This window comes from Rhizophagus irregularis, chromosome 1, assembly GCF_026210795.1.
Source record: "Rhizophagus irregularis chromosome 1, complete sequence".
In the NCBI taxonomy this organism is placed as follows: Eukaryota; Fungi; Glomeromycota; class Glomeromycetes; order Glomerales; family Glomeraceae; genus Rhizophagus; species Rhizophagus irregularis.
Genome location: NC_089429.1, coordinates 2731658 through 2756891, shown reverse-complemented (window position 1 = coordinate 2756891; position 25234 = coordinate 2731658). Strand labels below are relative to the sequence as shown.

Below are 25234 nucleotides of genomic sequence, written 5' to 3'. Positions count from 1 at the left end.
GTGTGTAATGCATTCCAGAGATCAGGATAATTTTTCTGTCGTGTAGGTTTTCTTTGATTATTGGCTATAGATGTTAACACAAAAATGGCGTGATAGGGGATATTTATTTGGTAATCGATGTACATGAGTACATCTTGTAACCTGCGTAGTATTGTTAGTAAAGATAAGTGATCAAATATTCCAATTTTTCGCGAGATATATTTATAGTACAATAAACAATTCTGCAACAATTAAAAATACTGCACATTTCACCTTTTTTGGTAAGACTCATTTAATCATAAATAAGCTTGGTTAGGATCAACAACTTTTTTTGAACCAAGAAATTTTTTCTTAATAATGACTTCCTCCCCACCTAATAATGATTCTACTAAAATTGTCGAAAAAAACATTGAATCGACAACAGATATTACGTTAGGTACAACCAAGACTGACGACGAGAATAAGAATAATGATTCTAACGTAGTTGTTCAAGTAGAAACCTTTGAAACTCCAGAGAATGAATTTGAAGATAATTCTAAAGTACCACATTTATCATATTGGAAAATTTTCGTCTTATTTCTTGATTTTGGAATTCATGCTTGGGGAGGACCCGTTGCTCAAATTGCTCTTATTAAAGAAAGATTGGTTACAAAACGTCAATGGATAACTCATGCAAGATTTAATAGAGTCTATGGTGTTTATCAAATTTTACCAGGACCTGAAGCGACAGAATTATGCATGTTTTTTGGCTTTCTTGCAGGAAGAGGACGATTAGGCGGATTACTTGGTGGATTAGGATTTATCTTACCCGGATTTATATTAATATTATTATTCTCTTTTATATATGTTAAAGTAGGATTAGATAATATTTATTTTAATGCATCATTTCGTGCTTTACAGCCTATTGTAGCCGCAATGGTATTAAGAGCTGTTCATAAAATTGGAGAGCATTCATTTGTATCCCATAAAAATAATCAATTTAATAAGTGGTTATTTGGTTTAGCCATCATATCTGCCATACAAACTGCAGTGAATTTGAATTTTCTTATTACGTTAGCTGTATGTGGTATAGCATTTATGTTTATAGATAGGAAAATGTATTGGTTCGGATTATCAGTTTTTGTGTTGGAATTTATCGGATTTGGAATTTATGTTGGACTTAAGAAAGGAATTCCGTCACCTACGTCAATAGGTTAGTTATATTACGCATTTTTATAATATAATCGTTTAATTTTAACTTTTAATTTAATCATAAATAATAAAGGAATTGGAGTAGCAAAAGAAACCGATCCTGGACATATATTTGCTTTAGGTCTACTTGCGGGAAGCTTATCTTTTGGAGGAGCATACGTAAGTTTATAAATTATTTAAAAAATAGTTTTAGATTTCGTAACGAATATCTAATTATTTTTATAAAAATATTAGACAACTATACCCTTCTTGCAAGTAGAAGCCGTTAGTATTGGAAAATGGATGGCAAAACAAGTTTTTCTTGATGCGATTGCTATTGGTCAGATCTTACCCTCACCACTAGTTATGTTTTCTACTTTCATAGGATACTATGGAGGTTATGTATTTGGAGGACATGGATGGGCATTTTTGGAAGCTTTATTAATTACAATAGGAATTTTTACACCATGCTTTTTCTTTACAATAATGGGACATCATATTCTTGAAAAATTAGTACGTAATAAATTTCTTGCAGCATTTTTTGATGGTATTACAGGTAGCGTAGTAGGTATAATTGCTGTAACGGCATTAGATTTATTAAAATTTTCTATTTCTAATGTTGCAATATTAAAAAAGTTATCACCTGATAAATTAACTCTGGTTGCTGCTCAACATAGTTCTGTAGCAGCTGTTTTGTACGTTTTATCATTAGCAGCTTTATATAGTTTTAGAAGATCTCAAACATCTTTGTTATTAGTAATATTTGGTGCTATTGCTGGACAATTTTTATTTGTTGTTACAGATGATATTTAAAGTGAATGCATTTTCATTCATAATATAGAGCTTATTAAATGTAATTTTCTACGGTCAGTGATGACACGATTGCTTTAATATTAAAATTTTATAATTTTACAAGAATCTTTTCAATTTGACATTCACCATCTGCACGTGATTTCAAATTTTACTAAGTCTGAATTTTTTGAGATTTTGATCATGGTCTTTATTCCAGCTTTTATATTCTACTTTATATTTAATTACTTGTAATTTATACTATGAAATCTACTTGGATATTAAAAAACATAATGAACATATCGAGCGAAGGACTTCAATGATTTCCGTTTTACCTAGTTTAATAAAACTTGGAATAAAATTGTTTGGTAGATTTAAACAATGTTGGACTATAATGGATTTGGTATTGTAATTATGCGTATACCAATGTACCAACAAATTTTCCATGTCCCGTTTCGCAATTACAGTAATCTTATAAGTTTTAGCTTTTAGGTTACACTGGCCAGCACTTGACGATTTTGTGGTTATTAAAATTTTTTAATTTTTTTTTTTTTTAATTTTGCGCCATCTTAATTCCGTTAAAAATTAGATGTTGGTCTTAGTATAAATTATAATTTGGCTCAAATTTACGGTGTATCCGATCTTATTATAGTATGATTTTGTAAAACAGTATGTATATTGCATTTTTTGTTTTTTTGTTAGTACGTATGATTTTAAATCGTACGTACTGTACGTACATGTATATACATACGTATATAAATCATACTTTTTTACCAGCCTCGTCATACACCTTTTCGATGGCGCTAGCTCCTTCTTTAAAATATGAAAATAAAAATTTAAATAAACATAATTATGTGTTGTTTCACTCGTTTGTACGTAATAAAAAATTTAAATCATACTATAATACATACATATTATTATACTATTATTATATATTGTGATAAGTATATATGTACCATAAAAAATCATACATACAAAGTAAAAATTCCACCAACATTACTTACATATATACTCCAAATTTATAGTCTACTAATCCGTACCGATAAGAATTTGATATACAATCGACCCACTATCGACCCCTCACAGACATAGTTACATCCTTCCTTATAAGCCCATTTACGTTTGGTCCAAGTTACTAATTAGCTTATTAAAAAAGAACCTCTCACCATACAGTATTTTTATAATCTCGCTATTTTTTTCGGAGTGTAACTATATATAGGGGGGTTGAGATTTTTTTCCCTAAGGCGGAGTAAAATCACGTGTTAAAATAAATGTGTTGATGTAAAGGTTATATTGTATCTAATACAGTTTCTAGATAATAATAATAACAAAATTAGTTAGAATTCATTAAATTAATATGATTAACCTATAATGGTATAAAGTGACAATTTAAATTTGGTCATAGTTCAAATAGTCCGATAGTTCAATTGTCCAATTGTCCAATTGTCATTTAATTGACTTTACCAAATTACGTCTTACATACAAAGCAACTGCGGGTATAGCCACCTGGTCACATGTCAACGTTATCGGCCGAACCGCCGAAGGTTCAAATTATCAAATTTTTCCCAGAAATTAATTTCAATTACCATCTTGGCACCCCCTTGAAAGCACCCGGATCTAATTCCTAAATTTATTATCCCAAGCAAACACAAGGGTGAATCAATGCAATCGTAAAAAAAAAACAATTATTCATCGATTCATCAATCAAGAAAGTTATCATTCAATAATTCATGTGTAACTTGAAGGACTATGAAACCATTATTACCCCATAAAGTATATTAAGTGTGATCAGAAACGTTGGCCAGATGATGCATGTGACACATTTGCGTACGGAGTCCGGACTTTAAAAAATCAAAAAAACTGATTTCATAATTCATAGTTTTTTTTCTTTAAATAATGTTAGTTTCACAAATTATATAAAAAAAAAAATAATTCGATATTTCGAACAATTCTCGAAATAAACAAGTTTTTTTTTTTTCATTTAACAATAACGATGCAATATTTTTATTATTTTTCTTTATCGAATTTTCTTCCATTATCATGTGTTTAAATTTAACTAAATTTGAATAATTAAAATAAAAGAAATCAATGTATTACCATATATATTCAAATAATGACAAATAATTTTTTTTTTTTTATAAAAAGGGTTTATTGAAATTACCAACCAATTTCAATTTTATTCGTAATAAATACTTTTATTATTATTAAAAAATAAAATAAAATAAAATATATTCTTTATTCTTCTCGTAAAATAAATACAATTTTTTTTTAAAAAAAAAATGACAGAACTTATTAATGTACCACCAAAAACGGAATATAAAAAAAGTAGTGAAAAAGTATTTTTTTCATATCCAGGAAATCAAGAACATTTTCAAATCAATTATCTTGGAGTAAATCCAAATGCTATGATAGCAGGAACTTTACATTTAAGATTTCCATCATCAGAACCAATATTAGCAAGTAAAATTGATATAATTTTTAGAGGGTCAGAAAAAGTTAGATGGACTGAAAGACGAGGAGAATCATCTGTAACATATAAAGCAAAAGAAGTTATTGTAAATCAATTATTACAATTATGGACAACATCAAAACCTGATGGAGGATATGAAGAAATTCGTAATTTAGATATACCATTTGAAATCAATTTACCAATAAATTTACCACCTTCAATTAAAATTGATGGAGGTAAAGGAAAAATTAGATATAAATTAATTGCTAATATTAATCGTAAAGGAAATTTATGGAAATTTAAAGGTTCAGAAAAAACTGTTGTATTATCAATTAATCTTAATAAATATATTTCACCTCCAATTAGTTTACATTCTTTTAATTGGAATCAATTAAATGATTATGAAGCTATAGATCGTGGTTTAGGTTATAATATTACATTGGAAAATTCTATTGGTGGACCAAATATGCCTTTTATTATAAATCTTTTATTAAAATTTCATAAACAAGATTTTAAAATTACTAAAATAACTTTTGGTATAAAAGAATATAATAAATTAACAACTAAAAGGAAAACTAGAAAATCTTCATTTTATATAATTGAAAAACAAATTAAAGGTGATGAAATTTTATTAAATTCTAATAGTGAAGTAAATACTCAAATTAAAATAGAATTACCTGAATGGAATAAGAATCAAAATTATTGTTTAACTATAAATGATAGAAGACATGTTGAAGTTAATCATAAAATTAAAATTAAAATTCATTGTGGTGGAATTTTTACTAGTAATATTAAATTAGACAAAGAAATTGAAATTAAAAATATTTTATTGGAAAATCGTAATCACAATCATAACGATAATAATAATAATAACGATTACTATAACAATAATAATGATTACAACAACAATAATGATTACAATAACAATAATGATTACAGTAACGATTATCAAAATTACAATAACGATCATAATCATAATTATAATACCAATTATAATGAAAAAAATTAACCAATAATTTAGTCATTATTATATAATATTATATTTCAAGTCATTATATATATATCATACTATTATTAATACTGTATCAAACATCAATTATGAATTCAAATAAATTAAAAACATATAATTTACTAGTCACGTGCAAGCGCACTATTATATATTATCTTGATTATCAATCATCAGAAAAAATAATTTTTTTGACCGATTGATCCTCTATAAATATCTCCGAAAACATAATCTCCGAAAACATAAAACATGACCGTAAACCCATTTTTAAATGAAATATTACAAATCATTTTTAATAACCTTGATGATGATATTGATTCTTTATTTTCATCATTATTTGTAAATAAAAATTGGTGTGAAAATGTCATCCCCGTCTTGTGGAGAAGACCATTTGGTCATAATCTTGAAACAACGAAAATGAAAAAAATAATTCCAATCCTTCTTTCACAAATCTCATTACAAGAGAGAATCAATTTAGGACTTGAAAATATTCCAACTAAAACTATGTTTAATTATGTATGGTTTATTCAACAATTTGACATATCTTTATTATGTAGTTTAATTTATGATAATGAATATATCATGGCAATAAGCAAAACTATTTTTATGAAAACAAAAAGATTAGATGAATTAACATTTTCTGGAAATTTTAAAAAAAAACTTTGTAAAAATATTTTTACTTTACCAAATTTACAAATGTTACTTAATCATATTACAAAGTTGAAGTTTAATACTTATGGATTCAATTTATCTTTTTCTGATTTATCAATTTATTTTAAAAATATCAAAGATCTTACCGTTGAATTTTTGTTTGAAGAATATAAAAATAATTTGAAATTTTTTGAGGATCTTATTGAATTTATTTCTGTTCAAAATAATTTGGAATATTTTAACTTAAATGTGAACCCTCCTATGTTTAGTGATGATTATAATAGGCATATGGAAAAATGGAGAGGACTTTTCTTTAAACTTTCCGAATCTCATTCTATAAAGTATATAATGATTAAAGGTTGTTTTAATGGAGAACAAACTGATTTGAATTTTTTATTTAATTGTTCAAATCTTGAAGAATTACATTTAGATTCTATGATTATTGATTTTGATCAAATGATATGCTTAAAAGATATTTACCTACCAAAATTATTTTCTTTCTCATTATTAGATTGTTTTATAATTTCTGGATCTGGTAAACGTTATGAAGAAAAATTTTTTAAATGGCTAGATTACATTATGGAATTTTTAAAGAATCATAGTAATAATTTGAAGGAATTAAAGATAATTTCATATAGAGAATTAAGGGAAGGACAAAATTATTTAAAATCAATCCTTGATACTTTATCATTATATTGTCAAAATCTTACATTGATTGGATTAAAATTGGAACATATTTTTGGTTATATGAAAAGATTTGAACGTGATAATCTTGAGAACGTTGATGGAGTGTTAAATGAGTTCAAATCTTTTTGTAATAATTGTCCAAATCTACAAAAAATTATTTTATTTGCTTCAATATATTATAATTTTAATTTATCTGAAGAATTAATATTAATTTTTATAAGATCACTTCCTAAATCTTTAAAATCTCTTTCATTTGAAGGAGTAATTGAACTTAATCTTTTAGAAGAAATTATGAGAAATTATATTGATAATTTAATTAATTTAGATTTCTATTATTATATATGTGTTGATGTATTAAAAAGTGAAATTGATGAAATGACAAAAAATAGAAAATTAATACTTAGATATGATAAAAAAAAAATTGATATTAAATGGACATCAATATATAGATATTTTTTAGATTTTAATTAGGTTAGCTATTCATAGAATGGATGGCTGAGAATTTGACTTATAATAATAGTGTTTTCAAAATACTTAAATAAATATAATTACTTATAATTATTCAAAACATTCTTTATTAATACTGTAATATTCACAATTTCACAACTTTACACCAGAAATTTATTTGAATCATAAAAATCAAGTATTTAATATTGTCCAATTGAATTTAACTATTGCTATTTGCTACTTCATTCTATTGTCTTTATAAAAAGCAAGGTTTTTGCTTTTATAAGGATCGAACGTAAGTTAAAATCTATTTTTTTTAGAAGTGGATCATTCACACAACAACAGAATTTTCATATATAATGGCACTTGGAAAATAATATTTACCCAATACATATTGTGTTCAATGAAATTTTTTAATTATTCGTTCTCCCGTAAATGTTCCTGTTGATACGTCAAATATAGGTAATACTGGACTATTAATTGATACTATTGAAAAAGGCACATATTCTTCAACTATTTCAACATGTGAATGTCGGCACTTTGAATCATGATATCGATTCTCACCAATTCGTTCAGGATCATGTCTATGAGGGCATCGGTGATATTGAATGAGTTCCATTCCCTTTCCAATGACATGATAACCTTTCTTTAAGTAATCTTCAAGATCCCATAATCGAATTTTAATATTTTTTGTAGAATCCAGGTTTAATTTAATTTCAGTGATAAGTTTTTCAATACAATAAAATTCAGCTTCTTGCAATAATTCTTCAAGTAGAGCCTTATCTGACAAAGCTCTTTTTGGTAAAGTATTATTTCTTAAAAATTCGAGCACATATTTGAATAATTCACCGCTTCTATCAATGAAAATGTTATTGTTATTATCAAGTGTAAAAGAGAAATTATTACTGAAAAGACCTGAAAAGAAACTTTCATATTTTAACAATGTATCTTTTGTAGTAGTGTAAAGAACACCACCAACATTAAGAGTTACAATTGTATTCATTATAAAGTCGAGAGAAAAAAAATATTATTATTATTTTTTTTTTTGTAAAATTTTATTAATTTGATATCCTTGTTTGATAAATTTGGTAGTGTCATTGTTAAAAGTGATTGTTGATCGTTCACTTAATAAGAGAAATGCATATTCTAGAAAGAAAAGGGTTCTGTAGTATATTTGGTAGGTTAAATTAAATGAGATTATTTTAAAAAAGCAATGAACGGAAAATTATTGTAAATCTTTTTAATAATAAATGTGTTATAAATATCTGATAAATTAATTGTACTGAATTAATTTAATTAATTTAAACTTTAAAAGTTCATATGTTATCAATCTATATTAAACTTTAAAAGTTTATAATAAATGATATGTTATCAATCTATATATAAAAACAATATTTCTATTAATAATTAATCTAGACTTTACCGTATAGAATTGATTAAGGGACACCCGTTTTGGCGTCCCCCTTATAATATACCCAGGTATGGTTTCTGGTAAAATTAGGCTAATTCTGGACGATTTTTTTTCATGTTCCATACAATTAAAATGGATTATCCAATTGTAAAATGATTTTGCAATAATTTGTTAATTATAAATGGCAAATAATGATGATAAAATAAGTAATTGCTATTCAAAGTCCCCCGGGTACCTATCTTAGTCAGCGCTATACGGTAACATGAATTTTGCCAGATCAATAAAACAAAAAAACCAATGAATTAAATAATTTTAAAATGTTAATACTTAAAACATCACGCTTTAGACGTACGTGGCTATGTTCAATACAAAACCATGCAATGTTTGTCTATCCGCAAACAATCTGGTTATATAAGAAAAAAATTCAATTTTATAGAATACACCCGGTTTAAACTTTAAAGGTAAGGATAAGAAAGTTATATATACAACGGGGGTGAGCCAACATTATACGGCATTATGAGAAATTATTTTTCGGCGAAATGGCTTTCGACGAAATGTCCTGATACGGCGATACCATATCACGTACTTTGCTTTTAACATACCGTTTAGAAGGATAGGAAAGGTTAAACCATTGCAATGCACCGAGTTCAGGGGATAAACTATAAATAGAAGATAATTTGGATTAAGATATCTACCGGCGATTTTACCTTAAATAATTTTATTAACTGGTATATCTGATAATCTGATTCTTGCACTTAACATCGAGGGGGAGGGCCGGGGCAAGATGACTTGAATTTCCTAAAATAGATAAGAACAGGGAGGGGAATCGAATAGTGTTCGAATTAAATTAAAATTCATTGAATATATTAAAATTTATTCGATTTTATAAAATTTAATAAATAATACTTAAAAGACTATAATAAATTAAAATTGAAGTTCGCGTTTACTGACACATAATATTGAACACAATTTCAAGATCTAGATCTTTAAATATTAACCAAACTAATAACGGAAAAACTTCCATTTAAATTCGGGCCAAATTTATAGTGTCAGACCAAATTAGTCCAAAATATGTCATTCGAATTCATTCAGCCATTCTTTATCAAAGCATTGTTCATTTTTCTATTCTTATCCATTCATTCCATGTCGAAATGTATGAATGTTTAATTATAGATTGAAAATTTTAACCCGTAAATTTCTACAAAGAAATGCACTAATCTTTTGTACTAATCCTTTTAGAGATGGCCCGACTCTGGTGTTACAAGTACACTTGCATATTGAATTACAATAATACATTACAGATTACACGAATTATATAAAAAAGGAAAAGGTTAATCAAATGGTTGCGGCTTAGATCTTACATTTGATCTAACCTAATTATTATTAAATGGAAATGCCAAGCAATACTCTATTATTAAACAAAACTTTTTTGGTATTTTTTCTTGCGCGTAAAATTTATCCCGTATATCTTTTTTTTTTCGTGTAAACTTTAAAACCCAAATTTAGAATTGTTTTATTTATTTCAAAGTCGTATCGACATTTTTGGTAAAATATTTTAAAAGAAATTTCACGAGGAAAAAAATAAAGAAGTAATAATATAAAGATATTCCTTATTTTATTCTTTTGCATATTAATTGGGTTTAACGGTGTCATACCTCGTTGAGAATACACTTGTTAATTGTTGGTTTATTTGAACGTTTTAGTTACAAGTTTAATTATGATTCTAACTATTTTCTATAATGTAAACGTAATAACAATTATCTTTTATAATTGTAAAAAGTTTCTTGGCACTTACTTGGCAATTTTCATGGTCTCAGATATGAAACCGTTTATTAAAAACAAAAAAAAAAAAAGGTAAAAAAAAATGAGGAAAAAAAAAATCTTTAAATCTGTTAAACTATATATATATATATATATATATTACTGTATATATTTCATTTATACAGTATTATTCGTGTCAATTATCATTATTATATATTATATATATAATAAATTTTTATTATTTTAAAATTAAAGAAAGAAAAATAAAAATAAAAAAAAAGTTATATTTAGTATTGGCAAAAAGTTCTTTCTTTACGAAAGAAAATGAAATAAAATGACTTTTCTTTTTTGAAGATAGATGATCAAATAAAATCATATTTTTTTTGTTTAAAAAGATTGACCAGTAAAAAAGAAGCTTAAAGTTTAAGTTTATATGCAAGTTATTATCGGAGAAAAGAAATTATTTTTATTTTATATATTATTAGAAACGAGCAAAATCGTACATTTTTAGTTACATACAAAGGTATACAACACATATATTAAGCCAAGAGTTTCCATTAATAAATATTAATAAATTAATTTTATAACTCCTTGCATCATAATCTTTTACATTTAATTCATGACGTATCAAAAAAAAAAAAAAAACAGTTGATAATTAGGTAAAGACCGAATTAAATGATCTCACCTAAAATTGTAAAAATTTTGTCTAACCAATTATAAATTTTTTAGATACCTCTTTAAATATAACAGGTATAAAAAAGTAGGAGAATTTAGTGTTACCTATAAATTGTAAGGAAGAGTGTTGTACAATTTTCAATAAATTTTTGAAAAAAAAAGTTATATAAGTGCCGTGATTCTTCAATTTTTTCCCTTTATTTTTTAATCACCGAATTCAATTCTGGTTGACTTACACAAGAGGAAAATTCTCTTCCTTTTTTTTTTTTTTTAAAAAAAAAAGATTATAATAATAAAAAAAAAAAGATTCTGTTGAGCAGGTCAAAAAAGGAAAAGGATTAACCGCATAAAATACACCATCTTTTTATTTTTATTTACAAGAAATTTATCAATCATGTATAAATTATTCTCGGCAATATCAATTTTTTTGTTGTTATTATCCACTACAACATTAAACGTCGAAGCACAGCTTAAAGGAAAATATCCTCCAGTTGATACACCTCCACCACCCGTAGCTGCTTGGACTGCTCTCGTAGATCAATCAAAATTACCAAAGGCTCCTGTTAGACCTATTGGGACCCCATGTGCCCCTACTGACGAATTTTGTGTCTGGTCTTGCACAACTTGTGTAAGAGATACTGATTTTGACTTTTGTCCTAAGAAAGGAGGTAATTAATCAAAAATTATTTAAGTGTGTATATATATATATCTCTCTCGTTTTTAATATTTGCTTTCAATTTCTTTTCAGATTGGGCTTTAACGTATGATGATGGTCCTACGTAAGTATTAACTATAGATATTACTTGTTAAATTTACATTTCTTATCGTACGCTCACGCATTCACACGTACATATTTTAGAAATAATACATTGAGAGTTCTTAAAGCGCTTAATGACAGAGGTCTAAAGGCAACTTTCTTTGTAATTGGAAGTAGAGTTTTTGAAAATCCCCAAATTCTCAAACAAATCGTTGATTCTGGTAAGTTAATTACTATAAAACTATAAATGTAAAGGATGGATTAATTTATTTTGTTGTTTGTTATTCTTATTATTAGGTCATCAAATTGGTGTACATACTTGGTCTCATACAGCTCTTACATCTCAAACTACTGAAGAAATTATAGCTGAAACAAAATGGACAGAAATGGCAATTAAAGAAGCCGTTAATTTAACTCCTAAATGGTTTAGAGCTCCTCAAGGAGATGCTGATGATAGAGTTCGTGGAATATTATCACAACTTGGTTATAAAATGGCTTTTTGGAATCATGATACATTTGATTGGGAATCAAATTCGGATCAAACTTATGATTTAAATTGGATCACAGGGAATTTTTCAATGTGGGTACAGAATAAAACTGCAACAACTGGATTTGCTTCTTTAGAACATGATGCTTTTGATAAATCTTCTTCGAAAGCAGAGGCTGCTATGGATATTGTTGTTAATGCCAAATTTGCCCCACAAAGTGCTGCTGTATGTTCGGGTGATAAACAACCTTATGTTGAAAATGTTACACTTCCCCCATCTAATATTAAAGGACAAGAACCCACTGCTAAAACTCCTAATGCTCCTAATGGTAAATCACCTAGTACACCTCCAGCTATTAGCGCAAGTGGCGCAAGTTCTGTTGAAAAGAACTTGTTGTTAGGCATTGTATGTGGATTAATAATGATGATTTTAGTTTAATTTCTAAAGCAAAAATTGCTAATTTCATAAAAGACTATTTTAAAAAATTTCGCTTTAGATTTTATTATTAATTAATTAATTTCAACTAATAATTTATCGGATCAATATAATTCTTCATTCTTTTATTATACACATTTTAGATTATTTTGCGGGAATTATTTTATTGAGCATAATCAGCATTTTTCCTTTTTTTCTTCTTTTTCTTTCTTTCTTTCTTTCTTTAGAAGTGATTTGCTTTATTTTACCGTATATTTTTGAATAAAAAAAAAAGTATTGTACAAAAAATTTATAATTGTGAAATACTGCGCGGCACATTTTTTTTTTAGTGTAAATAAATATAATTCATTCTATTAATTACTTATTTCGCACTATAATTCTTACTATTAATTACTTATTTCGCACTTTAAACTAAAATTATATATGATCTTTGTTTGAACTCTTTATTAATATAACAAAAAGGATGTACAAGATTTTACTATTTTTTTAATCATATTATAGTATTAAATGAAAATTAAATTTCCCTATTTTGAATAATTTTTTTTTTCTAAATTCATTTTTTTTTAATTGATCGTCCATTATGATAGAGAGATCAAATATTTTAATATTTCGGATTTACTTCGGGGTTCGGACAATCACAACATATAAGTATATGATTGTTGTATAAAACGGGAGAAAAAAAAAATGGTTTTTTTTTTTAAAAAAATTATCCCGAGACTTTTATTATACATATATTATACAAATGAACTCGTTTTGAACTTTAAAAAAAATATTAAATATTAATAATAATAAAAAAAAAATTCAATCATGATAAATCATTTATCCGCCGTACGATATATTTAATTAGGAAATTACGGATAATGATAAAATTTGATAGTATTGAATATGATATTAACAACCAATCAGATTACCGTAATAAAATTTGTGTAATTCTTGGCTAATGCAAGACCGGTTTTTTTTATTTTGCCAAGCTTTTTTTTTTTTTAAAACTGCAAATCGTAAACAAATAAACAGATTGTCATCATACTTACGAATGACAATAAGATGCCATAATAACGAAACAAAATCTCTTTATATTTATAAAAAACACATGAAAAGGCACTTAATTAACAATTTTCAAGGCTATTTGTTTGTTCCTCTCTTCTCTCTTTTTTTTTTCCTTGTCTTGGCAAAAAAGCACAAGTTTTTTATATGATTCTTTAGGTTAACAGGGTTAATTAAATAAAATATTTGGGGTGTCATAAAATGTACAATTAGTGTATTTAAAATATTTAGTGTTCAGGATAGAATTAAGGTTAATATCGTTGAGAATATTATTTTACAAACCGCAAAAATATTTGTCTAATATCGAATTGTTGTAATCATTGCTTTTGTTATATTGAACAAAAAATTTCGTTTTTGCATTTTTGTTTTGATAAAGATAAGATTTCGTTATTACTTTTTTCTAAATTTTTTTTAAATTATGCATATTTCTGCATAAATGCAGTATACAGATTTACAAAATTATTTTTAGATTTATCAAATTTATCATAAAACTTATTATTTACTAATCATTTAAGATTAATAAATTAAATGATTTTATAATTGCAGCTCTTTCTTAGATAACAGGAAGGCAATGACATTTAATGAGAATATAGGTATATCAACTTTAAGATAAATAAATTTTTTATTTTCAAATAACTTGAACACCAATGGATTCAGACAAATTATTATATCATGTATTATAATTCATTGTATCATGTAATTGTATCATGTATTGTATCATGTATTGTATCATGTAATTGTATCATGTATTGTATCATGTATTGTATCATGTTCAAATCTATCATTCCTATCTAGATTCCGGAAATATAAGATATTAAAAATATAGTAAAGATCGGGAATATTTTTTAAACTATAATAATTAAAGTTATTTATTGTTAAAACGATTAATGTTATGATCGGTCATTCATAATCACTTTGCATTATTCTTAAAAAAAACAAAGTCGGATTTATAAGGGGGATTATCTTGAAAAAAAAACCTGTAATCATTTAATATTACGTGATTATTATAATGATCAAATGTTAGTAAGCTTATTCAATTCTTATTCAATTGATTTCTTTATCAATAACGTAATGAAACTATAAATCTTTTTTTTTTATACTACATACATATATCATTATATTAATTATCATTTGTCATTTTATTCAAAATAAACTTTAATCGGTTAATTTACAAACGGTAATTTACAAACGAAAGTGTTTTTCGTCGATCACATGATAATTTAATCCATGTAAATCATGCGGGAGTTGAAACAAGGGTGGATTTTGACATAAATTTATTTATTATCTGTTATATTTGAATTAATATTGATTACATTTTACTATTTTGGAATAAAGTTCAATTGATTTGAAAAATAATCTACTTTCTTTTTATCGTATGACTTTTTCATTAAAAAATACTGGCGCAGTATCATCATGTGTTCATGTGATTATGTGACATCAGATAAATCAGTTTTCGTTTTCATTTTTTCAACTCGTTTTTCAGCTACGCGTTCACAAACTATCAGTGTTTCGGTCTGAAAGTCTGAGCGTATCGAGGGTGGTGATATCGTTGAATGGTCGCGTGGCGATGCTTGCACCCTTAAGTGTTTCATTGATAAAGATGGTTTTGGCCAGTAGGCACATTTCTTCGAATGGTCCACTGTATACAATGACACTTCAGTTATGTCTTCGATATTCGGCCGAGCGCAGTCATTCATCTATATTTTACTATAATTAAAAAGTCAAGTTAGTTCCATATGAAAGTTATAAGTACACAATCACGTATATTCAAGCATCGGTCATTTTTTTTCGAATACAGATTAAAAGTAAAACACGAAAACTTTATCGATTTTTCATATGAATAATGGTAGAGTAGCGAGCAAAATATGATGCCATCAAAGAGGGAGTGAGTACGTGGATCCTAGGCCATTTAATGTGAGTCTAAGCATCACATTTGCTCTCATAGGTTTCTTATAAATTTCTATACTAATCGTTTTTTCATATCACTCCTTTTTCTACAAACACGAAATAAATTATTTCTACAAAATTTTCGCCAATCTAAATCACTCTCGCCCGAATAATTTATATAGAAAGTATCGATTTTAACTAAGTAATTTCAAACCTACAGTGTAAATTCGAGAGATTAGCAATTTGATAAAATAAGCAATGTAATGTTACTAATTCTCTTACCATTACATCTCATTTTTAGAACATTACAGTCCTCGTTTTTAAGAAGTTTGACACTTACTAACCAGCACGATACTGCGCCAAGTATCAAGAATTCGACCAAAAATTTACTGCGATGTTAGATCACGGGATAATTAGTTTTATGATACTGCGCAGATAGCACGCGTGATGCCGAAAATTTTTGCAATATTGGTTTCTTTTTAAAAAAAAAAAATTGTTGAAAAAGATAATAAATTAATAAATTAAAATTAAGAAATAAAAATATTTAAGAAGGAAAATTAAAAAAAATTAATATTTGTCCAGTATTATAAATTTATTTTATTACTGTTATTACATAGTATATATCATGAATATATTTTATAAGTAAATTAGATTTATATTTTACAGTTTATTATTACCAATTTGATTTACTACTTAAAATAAAGATTAATTAACAATTAATTTAGTTAATTATAATTAAATAATTAATGATTAATTTAATTAATTATAAATTGATTAGTTTTTTACTTTTTTTTTATTTTTTCAATTTAAATAAAAAATACTATTGAATGTATAAAATTAAAATAAAAAATTAATAATAAAAAAATAATTTTATATTTATTAATAAATTATTATTTAAAGTTTTTAATAGAACTATTTTTTACAAATTTAATAAGTTATGTTTAAAAATATTTTAGATGATACAAAATCTAAATAAAACAATTGCTTATATTTATTATATCTAAAAATGAATTTTATTGTTATATGAAAATGAATGATAAGATCTTGAATTTTAACTAATGCAAGTATTATTATTATTTTTAATTTAAAGTATTATTTGCTTTTATTCATAATCTACTTATTATTCAATTTTTAAAATGTTTTAACTATTTCAAGTTATCAAATAGGAGAAATTCTGCAAGCAAACTATAAAAATAATATTTATGATAAAGTAAATTACAATATATTTATAATGTAAGATTGTAAGTACTAAACTTTTATTACATTCAATTTTTACAAAGTTTGCAAAAGATTATAGAAATAAGTATAATCTAATTAATAAATATCTATTTACTAAAACTTTCATTAAATAATTTCATCAACTGTCATACCGATAGATTCAACTATTCATCTCTATCAAATCTAAAATTTAAACCAAAAATATTAGTCATTATTAATTAAAATGTTAATAAAGTGATTTAATGTGCTTACATTCAATTTGCAGTTTTTGCAATAAGAAATGTGTATTAATCATAATCTTTGGTGCGACGAGAAGATTTTCTTTCTGATCTATATTGTTTGTCCGTTCTTCTTCTATTGTTTTCAGCTTTCTTCCTGCTCATACATTAAAAGTAAAATTATAAAACATATCTATCCATCTGTTTTTTTTAAATATTATTATACATACAATTGTTCGATTCTTTTCAGGGTTTCTTCACTTGGGGCTTTTGGTATTTCAGCAGCTTTCAAAATAATTTCATACAATTTATCAACACAATCTTCAATGTTTTTAACTTGAGAACGGGATTTATCTGAAGTTATCATGAATTCTCCCTTTTTATTAAGTCGACTTGCTTCCTATTTTTTAAAATATGGTCAGTTTATTGTTGGAGGATATGTATTATTATAATTAAAAGGAATTTACTTGAATTGCTAGTTTTTTCCTAGCGTATTCTGGTATCCATGTTGCTTCATTTAAATTAAATCTCATATCAACCTTTGTATTAACTTTGAATAAGAAAAGATTAAACATTAAATGAAAGATGAATATTAAAAAAAACTGAAATATTATTAATTTACCTTTATTCACATTTTGTCCTCCAGGTCCACTACTCCGTGCAAAAGTAAATGTTATCAAATCTAACAAAATCAAATTCTTTTTTTAATGTAAAGAAAAACAAAATAAGAATCGCATTAATGAATAAATAATTTTTTACCTTTTGGAATTTTTTCTTTTGTAAATTTTTTTAACCATCGTTCAGCTTGTTCTATCTCTTTCGGAGTATCTAAACTAGATATTGATCTTTTTATAGTATTAAATAAAGGAAATATAAATGAAAAATCTTTAACAATTCTGGTTAAAGGAAAGAGTTTTCGTGTTTGTGTTCTCGTTTGCGTTATTGATTTTGACAATGTTGATAAAGAATATTTTCTTTTATAAATATTTGTTGAATAGATAGAAGAACTTAATTTTATATAAGATACTTTTAGTACGCGTAGATAACTTATCGATTTCGGTAACATTTTTTTCAAACATTTGGAAAAGCCTGTGAAATTTATCGATTATGCATTGTCGATCCCATATAAGAACGTGACATGATCGTTGGAAAATTTTTTTTTTTAAAAAAAAATGAGCAGTAAACAGTTAATTTTGTCAACGTATCGCCAATTATTAAAAGAAGTTGACAAGCAGGTATTTAAAAAAAAAAATCTCATGATTTCCCATGAAAATTTTATTAAAAAATTTCTTTTATTCACAATGAAAGTTCACATATCGGAATAATAATAAATTATGGAGAGAAGAAGTAATAAGTACATATCAAAAAAATCGCGACTTATCAAATAAAGAAGAGATTGAAAATTCGACCAAATACGCGCTAGATATATTATGTTTCTTGAGAAGTAGCCGAAAATATAATGTAAGTAAAATTTGGTTTTAAATCATCGTTTTACATAATTAATTAAAAAAAACCACATATATTTAAGGAGCTCTTGGAATTAAACAATCCAGCTCATGGATATTCTGTAGAAAAACGTATTGAATTGACAGCAAATCGGGTTGGTTTGAAATTACCAATAGTCCCTCTTGCTAGAGTACTCGATGAAGAAGGGCCCGAACAAACTATTAACGAGAAAGAAATTTATACTGAAACTGACAAAGGTGAAATTTTTCATGACAAGTGATAAAAATAATTTCATGACTGAAAAGTAGTAAATCCTAGAATATCTAATTTAATAATAAGTATTAAAAAAAATGTTTGTTTTAATTAATAAAATAATAAAGTTAAAATCATAATCCTTATCACAAAATATTTCGTTAATTTTTTTGATTTTATAAATAATTGGTACTGTAATATATCATCGAATCTCTAGTTTCAAAAAGGATCGTAAAATTCATCATTTTTTTTTTTAAACCAAAAAATGTCCAGAAACGAAAAAAAAAATTATGAAATTTAGTTTTTTTTATCCACCAATCAAATCCAAACACATTAGTCCTTTAAAAAAATTGACTATAAATAGGCGTAAGCGTAAAATTTGATCTTTTCTCCATAAATTTCATATAGTTATGACAAACCTTGCAACTTCAAGAAATATTTTATTTATAGGAATAATTTTTCACGTGGCATACATATGGAGTATATTTGATATATATTTTACTTCGCCTCTGGTGCATGGAATGACGACACATAAGGTAGTTATTGTATTATAAACTGTTATTTTTATTTATTTATATTTTTAATAATTACATTACAACAGGTTGACTTACCACCACCAGCGAATAGACTTGTGCTTATAATAGGTAAATTGTTATAATTTTGTAAAATTATACTTGTTTCGATAAATACACCAAGATTGTATATTAAAAGGATATTTTAGGTGATGGATTAAGAGCAGACAAATTATATCAGCTTTATTCGGATGAATCAGATCAACCAATCACAAAAGCACCGTTTTTGAGAGATATCATTTTGAACCATGGTACTTTTGGAGTTTCCCATACTCGAGTACCTACAGAATCGAGACCCGGACATGTTGCTCTTATTGCAGGATTCTATGAAGATGTCAGTGCTGTAACTAAAGGTTTTATAAAAAAGAAGTTTTTTTTAATTGTTAATTTAATTAAATATCTTATTGTGAATTTATTAACTTATTCATTAATTGATTAGGATGGAAATCTAATCCCGTAGAATTTGATTCAGTCTTCAATCAAAGCAGACATACATGGTCATTTGGATCACCTGACATATTGCCAATGTTTGCCGATGGAGCTTCAGATCCTGATAAAGTTGAAACTTTTATGTATGGTCATGAATCTGAAAATTTTGCTAAGGGTAAAAAGAAATATTTTTTATAGTCTGATATATATTTTTTTTTTTGATTTTTTTAAACTAGAACAATTTATATATACATATATTATTAGATGCGAAGGAGTTGGATATTTGGGTATTTGATCAATTAGCTCAACTTTTTACAAATTCATCATCTAATGCTAAATTATATCAGCAACTTCATGATGACCAAATTGTTATATTTTTACATTTATTGGGATTGGATACAAATGGACATGTTTATGGTCCCCATTCTAAAGAGTATATAGATAATATTAAAGTTGTTGATGAGGGAATAAACAAGGCTGTTAGACTAATTGAAGAATATTATGGACATGATGGAAAAACATCTTACGTTTTTACTGCAGATCACGGGATGAGTAATAGAGGTGGGATCATTAAAGATTAATTAACCTAATTATTCGAAGAAAAATTTTCTTAAGATTTCACAATTTAGGCAATCATGGAGATGGACATCCAGATAACACGCGTACTCCGATAATTGCATGGGGCGCTGGCGTGAATAAACCTAATAAGACACATCCAACTGGGCATGATGAATTTTCTGCTGATTGGTATTTAAATGAAGTTCAGCGAAATGATGTTTTACAAGCAGATATTGCTCCGTTTATGGTATGTTGTGTTGTAATCCAAACATCTTTATTATAATTAAAAATTTTATTCATTTAACAAGTACATCCATCAATAGGCTTCCCTAATCGGAATTAATTATCCAGTCAATTCTGTAGGAGAATTACCTTTAGTATATCTTAATAATACACCTTTATTTAAAGCACAAAGTTTATTTGTCAATGCTAAAGAAATATCTGAACAGTATCAAGTTAAATATGGTAAGCATATATAATTTATTTTTAATTAGAAAGCATATTTTAAGAAAGTATAAATTATTTTTTATTTTATATTAGAATTAAAGAAAAGAACGGAAATAATGTTTAAGCCATTTGCACCACTCAGCAATTCTACTCATAATAGGGAAATATTACTAAGTAAAATTCAGGAACTTATTGATACTGAACAATATGAAGAAGCTGAAATCATGTGTGAAATTTTGATACAATTGTCTCTGGAAGGATTGAGATATTTCCAAACGTAAATATCTTTAAGATTTGTGTTTGTGATTTTATTTATCCTCGTCGAGTTGTTGTTACTAAAAACTTTTATCTTATAGGTATGATTGGCTAATGTTAAGATCTATCGTGACGGTTGGATATCTGGGTTGGATTTTTTATAGTTTAAAACACACTTTAAAAGAATATTGCTTACCGAACAATAATAGTTCAAATAGACATTCTGATCGAATAGCTAAATATGTACGTTCTTAATTTATTATTAATATTTAATTGTCTTCAAATATTAATTAATTTTGTAATTTTATTTAGGTTAACATACTAGCTATAATATCTTTAACTATATTAATGTCAATAATGTACATACAAGGATCACCTGCAACATATTACACATACGTAATATTTGCTGTTTATTTTTGTTGGAACAGTTTGCTAGATTATGAAACCTTCACGGAAAGTTGTAAATTAGCTTTAGGGTCGCGAAGTCCTTTTATACTTGCAGGATACATAATTGGACATATTATTGCGTTGGAAATTTTCGTAAGTGAATTCTAATATATACACATGTCTTAAATAAAATAATGATTTATCTATTTTTTTTTCTTATAGGTATACAGTTATTTTGAACGTAGCATTTTGAGCGGGTGTTTTGTATTGGGAGTATTATGGCCACTAATCATGCCATCAAGTTTTCGATCCGAAAATAAATTACTTTTGCTTTATTGGTCAATATCATGTTTGGCATCGAGTATTTTTACATTATTGCCTGTGGAAAAAGGAGAAGATATTTTGTTGGTGTAAGTATCTTTTAAATTTGATTGTTTATTAATACAATATTTTTCTTTACTTTTTTTGTGATTCTAGAATATTTTCTTGAATTCCTTTTAGGGTTTATGGTGGAATCTTGATTCTCATTACAGGAATCAATTCGATGGTTAAAAGTTCTAAATATATAATAGGAAACGATTCTGATTCAAAGACAATGATAATATTTCAGGTAAGAATTCAACCTTATATAAACTTACAATTTTTATTTATTATCTAATCTTCTACATTATTTATAGTTATTATTGGTGGCTTTGAGTATTATAATAGTTTATGATACGACAAATAAATTGAAATGGAGAGTTGGTCTTCCGATTTTAAACCAATATGCTGCCTGGATAATATTAGGTAAGTATGCATTTTTATCTTGAATTGGATTAATGGATTATTATTGAGCAAATGTTTCTTTAAAACAGCTATTTCCACGGCAACGCCATTCTTTTATGGATTGAGAAGAAAACAACACTATTTAAAAAGACTTACAACACTTTTTTTAGCATTTGCACCATTATTTGTTATACTCAGTATTTCGTATGAAGTATTATTTTATTATTTCTTAACACAAACAGTTTTGCTTTGGTTAGAAATTGAACGTAAATTATTTTTATTTGAACAATCAAAACAAAAACAACAAGAACAAGAAAGCCATCGTAAATTAGAAATGAGAGATTCAAGAATTTCATTGATATTTTTATTTTTTATTAAAGTAGGATTTTTTGGTACAGGAAATGTAGCAAGTTTGAGTTCATTTTCATTACAAAGTGTTTATAGACTTACAACAATATTTAATCCGTTCTTAATGGGAGGATTATTATTATTAAAAATATTAATACCTTTTTTTATCGTATCATCAGTATTTTATATATTAAACAAATCAATTAGATTATCACCGTTTAGTTTATTTTTACTAGTATTATCAATATCTGATATTATGACTTTAAATTTTTTCTACTTGGTTAGGGATGATGGTAGTTGGTTAGAAATCGGTACTACTATAAGTCATTTTGTTATTAGTAGTTTATTTGTTTTGTTTATGATTTTATTATTTTTATTAAGTGAAGTTTTAGTTGGAAAAGTTATTATACCTGAAGATGAAGAAAAAGAAGAAAAGAAAAGGGAGAAAAATGATTAAGAATGTAATATTTTAATTAAGAATATTTATTAATATTTATTAAATAAAATTATTATTAATAATCTTGACCCAATTGAATATACCAGGAGTCCAGCCATAACACAAAACGGAAATTTATATAATATGTAACTTGATTAATATTAATATTGGTTAATGAAATATAAATGTTATGAAAGAATAAATTACATATGATTAAATGCTGTTACGAAAATTTTATTGAACATTGATCTTCGCATAATTCTTGAGGAAATCATGTATATATTAAGATTTTTAACCCCAGTTTTCTTATCAAGAACTATAACAGTAATTTAATCCGATCAGTATTATCAATTTATCGTAGTATAGAAAACAGCTACTATTTTTTTTCTATTATCCTATTATGTATGGTTTGTGTGTGTTATACTTTATCATGTTAGTGTTTTTAATAAAAAAGGTATAATTTCTGTGATGTAGTATTGAAAGATCATCAAAACACTTGCCAGGTATACTCTTTAATCTATTAATCTATTTAGTAATCTATTTAATTAATCTATTTAATTAATCTATTTAATAATCCTAATACTATTCCTACTACTACTCCTACTCCTAATCGATTATAGAACCTACCCTCCTTGTGAATTCGTGTCTTATTTATATTTTTTAAAAAAAATTTTTAAATTAATAAATAGTAAATTTAATTAAAACTAAATAAGTAAGAAATTAAAATAAAATTCGTAATATACAAAATTACAACAAATAAATTTAAATTCTACTAACGTTTTTTATGGGAAACACTTGGATGTTTATATTAGGAAAAAAACGGAATTTTATGATCAAATCATGACACAATGAGTTCTCTCATATGAGATATATACATAATCTTTTCTGAACATCTCATGCATGAAGAACTTTTCACGTTTGACCTCTATTTTGCACTTCTCTAATAACACAACGTTAACTATGTAAATAATCTGTAATTTCTCATAATTATTTACACGAAAATAACTTGTACAGTATATAAATTACCTCTGCTTACTTAGTTTTGGGAAAAAAAAGTGAATAGTATGAAAGAAATATTATTATTTAGTCTGAGAAAGAACAAAATTCACGTACACAGGATAAGAAATTTAGAAGTTTTTACCTTGAGAAAAAAAAGAAAAATTTTACTTGTATTTACGTACATCTTTGATAAATAAAAAATTCTAAATCCAAAAAAAAAATAATAATGCTCATAAAACTTGCAACTTTTTGTTATGTTTATGAGCAATTGACTCAAGAATATACTGTCAAAAAGATCACAGGTATTACAAGAACTGATAGTGACGATCCAGCCAAGGTTATCTACTTAAAAATTAAGGTATTTATACCTTCAGATTAGAATATTAAAACAACAATTAAGATTTTGAAGTTGGTCAGGTAATCTTCTTAAAGGGAAAATTTGTAAGCTGCCCACTCACGGTTTATGTCTCAGCTTGCTAGTCTTTTCAGCTTTCGCTTCACCAATATTTTATCACAACAAATTGATATATACATGCGTTGATTGGGATCTTACTTGGAAAACTTTAGCTTATGATCCGATCAATAATACGTCTTATACCATGGATAATTTAGCTCATCATTCCGCATTTAAATTCAACTTTTGCTGGATGACTTACCTATCCTGGAAAAATTAAAAATTTTGTGGCCTGATTTATATATTGATAATTTATTATGACGTTCTTGCCTCCAATGATACAAAGATTTGACACATATTTATATGTGTAAAAATCATTGTCAAATCATGCAATCAATTCTCTCCTCATATCAAAATCATCTTTCCCAGAAAATTAAAGATGCAGTCTGTGAAGCTAATAAAGTGGATCCTGCTCTGCATCTTACACGTTTATCGCAACTACTCTGTTAGACCTTTTCTTCCACAAGTTGGTCTGCTCATGGTCTTATGCATGGTTTTATTCTACACTATTTTCCAATATTTTTTCTGACCTGGCAGTGCCACGTTCTTCTATATATAAAGTTATCTCTACTATACATAATAACTTTATTCGCAAGTTGTGCAAACGTGTTTGGAATGCCCGTAACTATGAAAAAGTCACTGGGAACTTCTGTCAATATTTCTACTACTTTTAAAATCCACTCAAAGCCTTCTAATTTGCCTAAGTCCTCATATATACTGTATTTGCCCGTTTCTACTTTATCACCTCTAACCTAAATCGAGCCATCACGTGATACTGACAAGCACAGGTCGAAAAGTGAAAAATCAGGTATCA

The 25234-nt window shown here is 26.2% G+C and overlaps 8 protein-coding genes across 8 annotated transcripts; 5 read left to right on the top strand and 3 right to left on the bottom strand.

Annotated features, from left to right (window-relative positions):
- Positions 1–336: 336 nt before the first annotated feature.
- OCT59_000550 (uncharacterized protein) lies at positions 337–2086 on the top strand (the record flags this gene model as incomplete). The annotated part of the gene is made up of 3 exons (XM_025318348.2): positions 337–1171; positions 1244–1329; positions 1405–2086. 3 exons carry the CDS (start codon positions 337–339, stop codon positions 1960–1962), a joined length of 1479 nt encoding a protein of 492 aa, XP_025176464.1. The 3' UTR covers positions 1963–2086.
- Positions 2087–4110: 2024 nt separating this feature from the next.
- Positions 4111–5543, top strand: OCT59_000549 (uncharacterized protein). Its single transcript, XM_025318347.2, has one exon. It carries the CDS (start codon positions 4218–4220, stop codon positions 5394–5396), a length of 1179 nt encoding a protein of 392 aa, XP_025176463.1. The 5' UTR covers positions 4111–4217; the 3' UTR covers positions 5397–5543.
- OCT59_000548 (uncharacterized protein) lies at positions 5543–7298 on the top strand. Its single transcript, XM_025318346.2, has one exon. It carries the CDS (start codon positions 5643–5645, stop codon positions 7200–7202), a length of 1560 nt encoding a protein of 519 aa, XP_025176462.2. The 5' UTR covers positions 5543–5642; the 3' UTR covers positions 7203–7298.
- A 280-nt stretch (positions 7299–7578) lies between these two features.
- On the bottom strand, positions 7579–8187 carry OCT59_000547 (uncharacterized protein; the record flags this gene model as incomplete). Its single annotated transcript, XM_025318345.2, has 1 exon — positions 7579–8187. The coding sequence occupies exon 1, from the start codon at positions 8179–8181 to the stop codon at positions 7579–7581; it is 603 nt and encodes a 200-aa protein (XP_025176461.1). The 5' UTR covers positions 8182–8187.
- A 3037-nt stretch (positions 8188–11224) lies between these two features.
- OCT59_000546 (uncharacterized protein) lies at positions 11225–13251 on the top strand. The gene is made up of 4 exons (XM_025310965.2): positions 11225–11693; positions 11774–11804; positions 11885–12003; positions 12080–13251. Exons 1-4 carry the CDS (start codon positions 11420–11422, stop codon positions 12706–12708), a joined length of 1053 nt encoding a protein of 350 aa, XP_025176460.1. The 5' UTR covers positions 11225–11419; the 3' UTR covers positions 12709–13251.
- A 1925-nt stretch (positions 13252–15176) lies between these two features.
- Positions 15177–15446, bottom strand: OCT59_000545 (uncharacterized protein; the record flags this gene model as incomplete). The annotated part of the gene is made up of 1 exon (XM_066138897.1): positions 15177–15446. The coding sequence occupies one exon, from the start codon at positions 15444–15446 to the stop codon at positions 15177–15179; it is 270 nt and encodes an 89-aa protein (XP_065988347.1).
- Positions 15447–17141: 1695 nt separating this feature from the next.
- On the bottom strand, positions 17142–18138 carry OCT59_000544 (uncharacterized protein; the record flags this gene model as incomplete). Its single annotated transcript, XM_025318344.2, has 5 exons — positions 17142–17229; positions 17303–17472; positions 17540–17622; positions 17695–17754; positions 17832–18138. The coding sequence occupies 5 exons, from the start codon at positions 18136–18138 to the stop codon at positions 17142–17144; spliced, it is 708 nt and encodes a 235-aa protein (XP_025176459.1).
- A 106-nt stretch (positions 18139–18244) lies between these two features.
- OCT59_000543 (uncharacterized protein) lies at positions 18245–23064 on the top strand (the record flags this gene model as incomplete). The annotated part of the gene is made up of 17 exons (XM_025331149.2): positions 18245–18307; positions 18381–18533; positions 18601–18775; positions 19179–19306; positions 19372–19414; positions 19492–19695; positions 19782–19946; positions 20036–20332; positions 20401–20576; positions 20653–20794; positions 20870–21053; positions 21133–21274; positions 21344–21571; positions 21641–21828; positions 21920–22028; positions 22096–22204; positions 22273–23064. 17 exons carry the CDS (start codon positions 18245–18247, stop codon positions 22986–22988), a joined length of 3222 nt encoding a protein of 1073 aa, XP_025176457.2. The 3' UTR covers positions 22989–23064.
- Between the last annotated feature and the right edge of the window lie 2170 nt (positions 23065–25234).

Bases quoted from the DNA above. Each gene is read 5' to 3' on its own strand.
- OCT59_000549 (XM_025318347.2), top strand. From the start codon at position 4,218: ATGACAGAACTTATTAATGTACCACCAAAAACGGAATATAAAAAAAGT.
- OCT59_000548 (XM_025318346.2), top strand. From the start codon at position 5,643: ATGACCGTAAACCCATTTTTAAATGAAATATTACAAATCATTTTTAAT.
- OCT59_000546 (XM_025310965.2), top strand. From the start codon at position 11,420: ATGTATAAATTATTCTCGGCAATATCAATTTTTTTGTTGTTATTATCC. The intron at 11,805-11,884 runs GTAAGTATTAAC...TACATATTTTAG, and splicing joins ACGTATGATGATGGTCCTAC to AAATAATACATTGAGAGTTC. The intron at 12,004-12,079 runs GTAAGTTAATTA...TCTTATTATTAG, and splicing joins CAAACAAATCGTTGATTCTG to GTCATCAAATTGGTGTACAT.